At 36.6% G+C, this 11099-nt stretch overlaps 2 protein-coding genes across 3 annotated transcripts; one reads left to right on the top strand and one right to left on the bottom strand.

Moving 5' to 3' along the window:
- The first annotated feature begins 277 nt into the window (after window positions 1-277).
- Window positions 278-4973, top strand: LOC142524390 (protein NRT1/ PTR FAMILY 7.3-like). Its single transcript, XM_075628350.1, has 5 exons — window positions 278-409; window positions 547-661; window positions 2752-2969; window positions 3147-3709; window positions 3817-4973. The coding sequence occupies exons 1-5, from the start codon at window positions 377-379 to the stop codon at window positions 4676-4678; spliced, it is 1791 nt and encodes a 596-aa protein (XP_075484465.1). The 5' UTR covers window positions 278-376; the 3' UTR covers window positions 4679-4973.
- Window positions 4974-5312: 339 nt separating this feature from the next.
- On the bottom strand, window positions 5313-8095 carry LOC142524391 (putative glycerol-3-phosphate transporter 4). Of its 2 annotated transcripts, none has more exons than XM_075628351.1 (4): window positions 7823-8095; window positions 6670-7736; window positions 5521-6060; window positions 5313-5416 (listed from the first exon to the last, which is right to left on the bottom strand). In XM_075628351.1, exons 2-4 carry the CDS (start codon window positions 7688-7690, stop codon window positions 5367-5369), a joined length of 1611 nt encoding a protein of 536 aa, XP_075484466.1. In that variant the 5' UTR covers window positions 7691-7736; window positions 7823-8095; the 3' UTR covers window positions 5313-5366. The 2 variants fall into 2 exon arrangements, with proteins under 2 accessions (XP_075484466.1, XP_075484467.1); XM_075628352.1 differs by having other exon boundaries at window positions 6670-7710.
- Between the last annotated feature and the right edge of the window lie 3004 nt (window positions 8096-11099).

Here is an 11099-nt window from a genome sequence, read left to right as displayed (position 1 = left end):
AAACTCAATTTCCATAGTGGGTAAACCATTAATTTTAAAGCTCATAGGCTAATGTCTCAAATCTGACCAAACAAATCAAAGACAAAATCAATACAAATGTTAGGTCTAGTGTGACCATGGGCCAATAATAAGATTGACCGTCCTTATAAAAAAACAAAACAACATATGATAATACTATAATGTATGTAGCCAATATTCGGCCAACTGGGATCTCTATGTTTTCCAATACTTCATTCTCCAGTGTCAGCCGTCCATTTTTTGCTTTGAAACCTCTATATATACCCCTCCAAAAACTCCCACTTATTTTCAACAGCCTTTTATTCCCATAATTATTCAATAAAACCGAACATATACAATTGCTTCTTCTCTTCATCAAATGGCATCATCCTTAGAAATAGTATCGAAGGAGGTTATAGTCAATTCCCATATCTACTTAGTTAGCTGTATATGTCCATTATTTTTAATTGAATAGTTTACTTTTTCGCGAAATGGAACAAATAAATATAAACACGATTTTTTTTTTTAATTTTTTTCTCCGATATATAGGTTCATTTGAAGGGGGAAGAAGAAAGGTTTACCGGCGATGGAAGTGTTGATATGCATGGGAAGCCAGCATTAAGAGATAAAAGTGGAAAATGGGTTGCGGGAGTTATAATTCTTTGTAAGTCCTTCATACATACATATATATATACATACATATATATATACATATATATATATATATATGTGTGTGTGTGTGTGTATGTGTGTTACAACCACAATATATATACATGCAAAATTGCAATATATATGTATTACATCCACAATATATAACTAAGTTCGGCTTTTCTCGCCATCTCTTTTAAGCAAGTTCATCATCTGATATCCTTGCATGTTTCCACAATTCCATATAATATTAATAAAGAGAGGGGTCGAATTAGTATCCACTTAATCGTCTGTTTTATGCGCCTTTTATTGTGATAATAAATCATAACCTTTAAAATCATTCGTACCATGCATTAAAAAATTTTATTATTATTATAATAGAAAAAAAAAGGTTTTGATAAATAGTAATGATTATTCTATTGTGTACATGCGATACCATTAATTCCCATATAATAATTGTGGACTGTGGTGTTTAGTAAATCAGACTTGATCATGACATTTTTTCTGGTGTGTGTCAAACTCTTTAACTCAGATTTCTGTTCTACTCTCTCCACATTGATTGGCGATTAAATTAGGTATATGAAGGGTAGGCTTTACTGTTAGTTTCGATTTTAAAAGTTTTCTACAGTAAACACCTTTTGTTTATTTTTCAAGGTATATTTTTCATAATATATCAGTGCTAATTTAGTATGGAAAATCTCCCAAATTCACTCTTATTTTATGTCGGTTTTGTGATCTTTTCTAATTGAAAACCCATTCATGTGGTACAGTACTCACACATAGTGGACTCATAAAAATATGTAAGACAACCCTGTTTGACCTCGATCTCTATAAAATATATTCACAAAAATTTTTGTGAGACGGTGTCATGGGTCATTTTGTTGAGATAGATCTTCTATTTGGTTTACCCATGAAAAAATATAAATATTATTTTTTATTGTAAATATGAGTATGGTCGACCCGTGGTACTATATCTCAAGAGACCTAATCTTAATATTTTTTTTAGCTTCGAATTTGCAGAGGTTCATGATACATAAACGCACACATACATATGTCTATATGTGTCTGTGTGTTGATGAGGTTCAAACCCTACTCTTCTTAAAAACTTAGATATATTAGATTTAAGGGGTTTCTATATAAGATAGCCTTTTTCAGACACGGAATTATGTGGTATTTGTGTGTATAAATATGCGTGTGTGTGTATTTCTTAAACATTACGTGTAACTAAAGTTATATTGGATCAAACCAATAAAATTCGATTCCAAGAATTTTCGGTGAACTTAATAATTTTAATAAAAACATATATGAATGAGAAAAAGACGATATCAAATCACTTCTGTTTCATTAATGAAATTTGTTAAAATCCTGGGTTTTATGCATAAATAACCACTAATTTTTTCACATTTTGATGTGATGAAGTTAGGTGCTCCAATTCTAAACACCATTCATTAAAACGTCGTATCGTATATTTATGTTAATTTGTTTTAGAAACCTGTTCTTTCTTATTCAAGAAAGTCAGTTGTTTGTCAATTTGGTCTTCAACAAAGGTACAATTTAGAGGTACAAAAATAAGAGCATTAATCGTAGGGAAAATTTATCTGATTAGAAGGAAATTTTGGAGTGTTTGGGAATCTAAATTAGTTATCATGCAGTTCTTGTCTGATAAAATAAAATTATTGTATATTTGAGATACCAAAATTTGTTCTTATATATAGAAGTATATATTTTTCCTAATATATGGTATAGTATAATATACTATAATTATTAAATAATGATTATATTCTTTGTTCTTTATATAAATTACATATTTTATATTAAAGTTCAGAAAAAGATTATTCACCTACTATTAATCTTTTTGTGTTATTAACTACTAAAGAAAGATATAAATCAAGGAAATTACCCGCTCGCGAACTTTTTGATCGAGCAAGTTAAATATGATTAAGATGCAATCGTTGTAATAAGCTAGAACCAATTTCTTTATATGTTCTAATTACGTTTTTTTTTAAAAAAAATTTAAAAGTAAGTTTCAAATTACAGATTCAATCATTTTATAAGTTTCACTTCATTGTACTTAAATAGTGATTATCCTTGTTCAACTGTGTGTAGTGAATCAAGGTTTGGCTACTCTTGCATTCTTCGGAGTTGGGGTGAACTTAGTGTTATTCCTCACTAGGGTTTTGCAGCAAGACAATGCCGATGCAGCCAACAGCGTAAGCAAATGGACGGGAACGGTGTATATATTCTCCCTCGTCGGCGCGTTCCTTAGCGACTCTTATTGGGGACGATACAAGACTTGTGCAATTTTTCAGATTATCTTTGTCATCGTAAGTACTATATTAAACATATATATACTATAATTAAGGAATACATTATATAATTTACAAAAATAAAATAAAATTGTTTATAATAAACTTAAATATCTTATGTTTGTTATGTTCGAAAGCTCAAGGTTCTATTATAAAATAACTATCAAAATGTTAATATGTTTGTATGGTTTCCAGGGGCTCGTGTTGTTCTCACTATCAACACAAATTTTCTTGCTCAAACCCCATGGCTGTGGAAAAGAGACGAGTCATTGTGAATCCCATTCGAGCTGGGAGATTAGTCTCTTCTATATCTCCATCTACATGGTTGCTCTGGGGAATGGAGGGTACCAACCTAACATCGCCACTTTTGGGGCCGACCAATTCGATGAAGAGCACCCGAAAGAAGGGCACTCGAAAGTCGCCTTTTTCAGCTACTTCTATTTGGCATTGAACATCGGGTCCCTGTTTTCGAATACCATTTTGAGTTTCTTTGAGGATGAAGGGATGTGGGCACTTGGATTATGGGCTTCTACAGCATCCGCTTTCGCAGCTCTTGTACTCTTTGTTGCAGGTACCAGTAGATATCGACATTTTAAGCCGAGTGGCAATCCCCTGTCCCGGTTTTGCCAGGTCTTCGTCGCGGCTACAAAAAAGTTGTCGGTTAGTTTCTCTCCCGGCAAGCATAATCTATGCGAGGACAGCGGTAAAGAGGACTCGAACACAGGTGCTCGGAAAATGCTCCACACTCATGGTTTCAAGTGAGTAAATGTATATGCAGATTAATTTTTGAGTACGTGTGATTTTAACACCCTACAATGTCTATCCATCTGTATCAAAGCTAACACAGACTTCACTGAATGCATAGGTTTTTGGACCGAGCAGCGTATGTAACCTCACGAGATTCGGACCACATGAACGAGAATGCGCGCAACCCTTGGCGCCTATGTCCCATTTCCCAAGTTGAAGAGGTCAAATGCATATTAAGACTGATCCCAATTTGGCTCTGCACCATTATCTACTCGGTCGTCTTCACTCAGATGGCTTCGCTCTTTGTCGAACAAGGCGACGCAATGAACACGGAGATCTCAAACTTCCGAATCCCACCAGCAAGTATGTCCAGCTTCGACATCCTAAGTGTTGCCTTCTTCATATTCCTATACAGAAGAGTAATCGACCCAATCGTATTCAGGATCCGTAAAAAAAGCCTCACCGAGCTTCAGAGGATGGGAATCGGCCTTGTTATAGCGATCCTGGCCATGATCGCTGCTGGCGTTGTCGAGTGCTACAGGCTCAAGTATGCTAGAAAGGATTGTAAACACTGTCAAGGGTCAAGCTCGTTGAGCATCTTTTGGCAGGTCCCTCAGTACGCGCTCATCGGTGCATCTGAGGTGTTCATGTATGTAGGTCAGTTGGAGTTTTTCAACGCGCAGGCGCCAGACGGGCTCAAGAGCTTCGGGAGCGCCTTGTGTATGACCTCCATCTCATTGGGGAACTACGTAAGCAGTTTGCTTGTTTCTATCGTGATCAAGATATCGTCCGAGGATAATATGCCCGGATGGATCCCGGGGAACCTTAACAAGGGTCATCTAGACCGGTTTTACTTTCTTCTAGCCGGGTTGACGGCTATTGATCTGATCATATACATCGTGTGTGCCAAATGGTACCAGAATATGAAACTTGAAGGCAAGTCCGAAGAAGACGACGAAGCAGACGACTGCGAAGTTTAATGACTCCAAGCACATTTACAGGCTTCAAGGCCGAACATCATATGGAATAAAGATAGATGGACGTCAATTCAATAGAATGCTCTGTTCTGGTACTGTATCAGAGAGAATAGATCAAATTGGATCTTCAGAGTTAAATCCAAAAGAATTGGAGGTTTGAGAAATCTATTCAAATCTGAATAGAAGTACCGGATAACATATAATATATATATTAAGGCTTGGATTTTTTGTTTTCAGAAATGTTAAAAGAATCCACAAAATTATAAAAAGGTTCGTAACAGAGATATTTTACATCTTTCGTCCAGAGACTATGCCACACTTAATCCATCCCACAAACTTCACGTATAACAACAGTAAATAATATGTAATGAATTGCAAAATTATAACCACAAAATCTGATGATAACATATATACGTCCATCAAATAAACAATAATAACAACGAAAACAATAAAAATAATGATACACAAAAACAAATCGTAAGACTACGCGTGTATTTCCCCTCTCTGTTCGAAGAAGAACGAGGACAAACAGAACAGTAACACAAGTGTAGGTATGTTTGGAAGGGATTCCTTAATGAACTGTTGCAGCATATTTGCCCACCGTAAACCGTTGTAGTTTTTCTTGTTTCGCAGGAAACTCCTCGAATATTTTATTCACGACGATTTAGATTTTGAAGCAAAGATTACCATATTAACTCCTCCATCCTTGGTCATTCAAAAGGGGAATATTGGATCCAGGCCCTGTAACAGCAACACAAATTTGAAATAAAGCAATGGGTTCTCGCAATTGGATTATCGTCGTGCTCCAGCAAAACCCAAAGACTAAGAGTATAAGAAATATATACCAGTGAGATTTTTGCGTCTCCTCTCTGAATGTTTGGTTACTTTTTCTCTTAATTCGATCAAAACTAGATGAGATAAAAGCAGACCGGAAGCGAAAGCACCAATTATGAGCATCAAGAAAACTGCATCCCATCCGCTGGATGAAAGAAATCCGGTCAAAAGAGGGCCTAGAGCAGCACCCAGAGAACCCGTACCATCAATGATAGCCGTAACTGTTGCAAGTGCTCGAGAATTGCCTTTTAAAGAACTATGAGTGCCGAGATCAGCAGAGACTGCAGTCGTGATGAGTGCATACGGCCCGTTCACAAACAGACCAGCTATCATCATGAGCAAAATGTTAACAGCCCTTGATGTGCTACCGTATCTATGGTATAGAAGCATTGCCGGAATCGCAGCATACATGAAGCTGGCAGCTGTGGTAGCTCGAGCTTTTAGCTTATCAGAAATATAACCAGCAAGAACCCCACCAAATATTCCTCCGACATCGAACAGAGTCGAAAGATTTCCAGCCGTCTTTACTGACATATAGTGTCCCTCGATGGCTGTGCAATCAACATGCCAAGAAATCGATTTAAACATTGACAAACAAACAACATGAGAAGTGATAACGAGCTCAGAAGCATTCCCAGATGCATTTCCAAATAATAAAAAAAAGAAAATCAAACAGAGTGACGCTTTACTTCGTCAACAATAGTTCTTGAATAGAATCCGCCAGGCTATTATACGTAACATGACTAAAGCTTATGCTACACAACTAGACAACTAATGAGATTCCTTTGGCTTGAATCTTTTAACAACTAGGCAATCATACAAAAATGGTTCAATTCTGGCATCCCCAATTTTGGTCTTAGAGGATCTTCACTTGTAACTTCGCTGAAAACAGTAGTTAGCAAGACAACACATCCAACTATTTGTCAATTAACTAAAAAAGATACAAAAAAGTTTGTGTTTAGAATGATAGGTTAAAACCAAAACAGATAAAGTTCTATGTTTAGATTGATTTGTAAAGATGGCTTATAGCTCTGGAGAGAGCTTTTCCCTATATATTGTGGACGCATATTGATTAAATACGACGGAAACTGCATAGAAATGCAAACATATATCAAGGGCATAATAAGATATATTCATCAAGTGAAGAGCTTCGAAAATACCAGTCTGGCTAAGGTAGAATGGTAACCAATAGAGAAACGTGTATGCAACCATCTTAGCGAAAAAGAGAGACAATGCAAATGGAATAACTCCTGGTATTGAACAAGCTTCAAGGAGTCCAACACTTCTTCTATTTCCAGAATTGGCCAGATTTCTGCCATCCACCTCATTGCCCTCGGCACACTTTTCCGTTCTCTGAGCTTCTACATCTTCTGGTACCGCTACGAACTCGGAAGATGGACCATTTAGTCTAGGAAACCCAACCTCCTCAGGGTAAGCAGGCAAAAATAAGTATACAATTATCCCACTCGTGAATATAAATGCGCCTGGAAGGATAAAAGACCAACCCCATCCATATTGTAGAACACTGGCAGCAAGTAACGATCCAGCAATATTACCAACCGAAGTATGTGCATTCCAAATACCCATTATAAGTCCTCTCTTCCTTTTTCCAAACCAGTTACCTACAACAGCGACTACGGAAGGCCAACCTGTAGCCTGGAACAACCCCGCGACCATTTGCATCGCCAAATAGAACCAAAACACATGGACATCAAAGAAATAACCCATCCCAAACAACGCCACAAAAGTGCCACTCCCTATCATACCCGTGGTCAAGAATAACCGTAGGTCCAATGTGTCACCTAAATGCCCAGCCACGTACATTCCCACAGAATAACAAGAAAGAAATGCAACATCAATCACTCCCAACTTCCACCTCCCATCCTTTCCGTTGAAAGGAACCCAACCCTTGTTTCTCTTAATCGTATCTTCATCACTCATCACCACCAACTCCTCCTTGACAAATACATTGCCAACCGGCCAAGGTCGAAAGCTGACCGAGTTAAGGTTTGGCTCCGGATCAAGAACACTCTTGACTATGCTACTGGGTTTTCTTGAAGCATGAGAGGAAGCATAAGCTATGAAAGTAACGATCAAAACGACATATCTGTACGTGCTCAGAGTCCAACCACTACCCCTAATGCTCCTAATAAGACAAATCCCCGGTGGGTTTCCTCCCATTTTATTCCCTCAATCGTCAACTACACAAATATACCCTTCGAATCACCTGAAATTTTCTAGAAAACACATTCTTGGGAGAAAAAGAAGAATCCCATTAAACCAGCGTATATTCAATGGAAAGCGAAGCGTTACCGTTATGTCGGATTCGACTCGTAACCAAACATAGACGAACCAAAAGCATCCACGAATCTTCTGTTGATTATTCTTGGCACGGTTTCAACATTGAGCTTGGGATCCAACATATATGCGTGTCTCATGAGAGAGATGCAGAAATGGAGAGAGACATGTGGCAGCATTACAGGGTTGCTGAATTCTGACATTTACGGGAGAAGTACAATTTTCCACACATTGGTATTTGGGGATGGTGACTGCAGCTCACACGTCTCACCATTTATCGGAAGGACGTGTGGCACAGACATTATAATGATGACGATAGCATCGATATGTGTCCGGGAATACATTTATTTATATCACACATATACACAATAATTATATTGTTTTTATTTTAAAAATATAAATTATTTGTGTCAGAGATTATAGAATTATTTCTTTCAACTGTGGACAGATGGAATATCAAGAACACAAGCAACAATCAAAGAACTTTAAAGAATAAACTAACAAGACACAAGCTATTCTTGAAGTTCTTTTGATACAAAGCAATTACAATCTGAGGATTCACTCGTCTCTCTCTTCAAGCTTTCTTGAATTCTCACTAATTTGTCTCAGTATCTCATATGTATTCACTCAACCGATTGACCACTTATTTGAGAACTTCAGACAAAAAAAAAAGTCTCTTCCTCCCCCTTTCATAGTTGCTGCCGTGGACTGCCTTATCTTTCCACTTCTAGTATCATTTTTATATCAAATACAAAATTTAAGTTCAATCCATCAACTCTATGCTATAAACTAAAAGTATATTCTCGAAATATTCTCCATTATTTTATTCACTACAACTAATTTATTCTATAAAATATTTTTAAACACAATAATTAAAACATCGATTTAAAATCTAAAATAATTAATATATTGATATTCATTAGAAATATTAATGAATTAAAAAAATTAATTAAATATATTTTAAGAGTTACTTTATAAATTAAAGATATATAAAAAATTTTTCTAAAATATCATCATCGTGCTCGATTGGAATGAGTCATTTGAGTTGATGTGTGATGATAATGATTTTACTGTTGGAGCAATTATGAAAAAAATAAGATAGAAGACGTTTAGAGCAATTTACTATGCAAGTCTCACTATGAATACATCAAATATGAATTACACCACAAAGGAAAAAGGAATACTTGTAGTGATATTTGCGTTTGATAAATTCAGGACATATCTCATTGACACCAAGGTAACTATTTTTACTGATCATGCAAATGTTCATTACCTGTTTGCCAAAAAAGACGCGAAGCCACGGTTGATAAGGTGGAAAATGCTGCCGCAAGAATTTGACCTTGAAGTCAAAGACAAGAATGGTAGCAAATATTTGACAGCGTATCATTTAGCATGTTTGGTTTTGAAATATAGAGTTGAAGGAGGAGCCATCAATGAGACATTTCTAGATGAACAACTTTTTGTTGTAACTTCTAAACTTTCATGTTATACAATATCGCTAGTTATCTTTCTTGTGGTGTACTGTACCTAGAGTTGAATCACCATTAGAGGAAGAAGTTATTTCATGATGTAAAATTTTATCTGTGGAATGAGCATTTCGTGTTTAAAGGATTTGCTGATCAAGTGATTAAAAGGTGTGTGGTGTAAGAAAAAGCACAAGCAATCCTCGAACAATGTCACTCTTCACCTTATAGTAGCCATTTTGGAGCGTCAAGAATAGCAACAAAGGTATTACAGTCCGTTTTTATTGGCCTAGTTTAGTTGAGGACAATTATACTTCAGTAAAGTCATGTGATAGATGCCAAAGGGTTGGAAATATTTAGAAGCGTCATGAGTTACCACTGACAAATATTTTGGAGGTTGAGCTCTTTGACGTTTGAGGTATTGGTTTTATGTGACATTTCTCATCTTCCTTTGGCCAATTTTATATTTTACTTATTGTTGATTATGTTTTGAAATAGTTGAAGCAATTCTCACCAGTACTAATGAGGTCCGAGTTGTTGCTAAGTTCATGCAAATGAATATCTTTACTAGATTTGGGACCAAGACCAATACTAAATGACGAAGCACTTTTGTAATAATATTTTTAACTCACTTTTGACGAAGTACAATGCAAAGGATAAGGTGGCACTCGCGTACCATCCACAATCAAATGGGCAAGCTGAGATATCCAATTGAGAGATCAAGCAAATATTGAAGAAGACAATAAAGACAAACCTTAAAGATTGGGCAATCAAGATGGATGATGCGTTATGGGCTTATAGGATGACATTCAAAACACCTATTGAAATGTTTCCCTATAGGTTGGTTTTTGAGAAAACTTGTAACTTACCACTAGAGTTGGAGCAACGAGCTTTTTGTTATGAAATTAAATTTTGTTATTAAGGCTGCTGGTGAACAAAGATTGTTACAACTAAGTGAGATAGAAGAGTTTCGTAACAACGCATACAAAAACACCAAGTTTATAAGGAGATAACAAAGAAGTGGCATGATAAGAAAATTTTAAGAAGATATTACGAGCCTGAACAACAAGTATTGTTACTTAATTCTTGCCTCATGTTGTTCCATGATAAGTTGAAATCGGGATGATCAAGGCTTTTTCTGTAAAGACTGTGCAACCATATGGATCAATTGACTCAAATGCAATGATGGGTAAACGTTCAAAGTTAATGGCCAGCGAGTGAAGCACTACTTTGGAAATGAAGTGGGGAACGCGAACATCGTCCCGTTTGCTGAACCGAATTTAGGGGTGAAGAAAACTTGGGTCGAGAACTATAAAATAAGTGTTGTGTGGGAGGCAACCCATAAGTTTTTCTCATTTTTCACGTTTTTAATTCATTTTTACATTTCCAATCCAATTTTGTTTGATCACATGTTTTTGAATCGCTCATTTATACTAATCTTGATGTTTTTAGGAGTCAAAATTTAAAAAATTAAAATTAAAATAATAATAAATTTGTTGAATAAAAAGCTCTGGGCAGAAGACACTCGCACCCCTGCGAGATATCAACATGCAGTCGTGGTGGTCGGCACACGGTGGTGTGCAGTGGCAAGATAACCAGATGCGGATGGCCGAAGGATTGAGTGGAGGAAGTGACCGAATGAATTTGTGGTACACGGAGACAAAGAGTAACGGAGGATGTGCACTGTTCGCAATGGTGAGCGGTCCGATGATGGTTGTCAGAAAACCAGGAGCAAATGGCGACGAGATGGTGGTGGTGGTGCGCCTAGTGGTGGCAGCAAGATGTGAGAATTCTTGATAAAGGGTTAGGATTCTAAGTTGAAAGCTGGA

Source organism: Primulina tabacum, chromosome 14 (genome assembly GCF_025594145.1).
Source record: "Primulina tabacum isolate GXHZ01 chromosome 14, ASM2559414v2, whole genome shotgun sequence".
Taxonomy (NCBI): domain Eukaryota; kingdom Viridiplantae; phylum Streptophyta; class Magnoliopsida; order Lamiales; family Gesneriaceae; genus Primulina; species Primulina tabacum.
Note: the sequence above shows the minus strand (reverse complement) of the source record. Positions and strands in the feature narration are given on the sequence as shown.

Coding starts and splice junctions, on each gene's coding strand:
- LOC142524390 (XM_075628350.1), top strand. CDS start 377: ATGGCATCATCCTTAGAAATAGTATCGAAGGAG. Junction 662..2,751: donor TGCGGGAGTTATAATTCTTT/GTAAGTCCTTCA, acceptor AACTGTGTGTAG/TGAATCAAGGTTTGGCTACT. Junction 2,970..3,146: donor TTCAGATTATCTTTGTCATC/GTAAGTACTATA, acceptor TATGGTTTCCAG/GGGCTCGTGTTGTTCTCACT.
- LOC142524391 (XM_075628351.1), bottom strand. CDS start 7,690: ATGGGAGGAAACCCACCGGGGATTTGTCTTATTAGGAGCATTAGGGGT. Junction 6,061..6,669: donor ATTCTACCTTAGCCAGACTG/GTATTTTCGAAG, acceptor TTGATTGCACAG/CCATCGAGGGACACTATATG. Junction 5,417..5,520: donor GAGACGCAAAAATCTCACTG/GTATATATTTCT, acceptor TTGCTGTTACAG/GGCCTGGATCCAATATTCCC.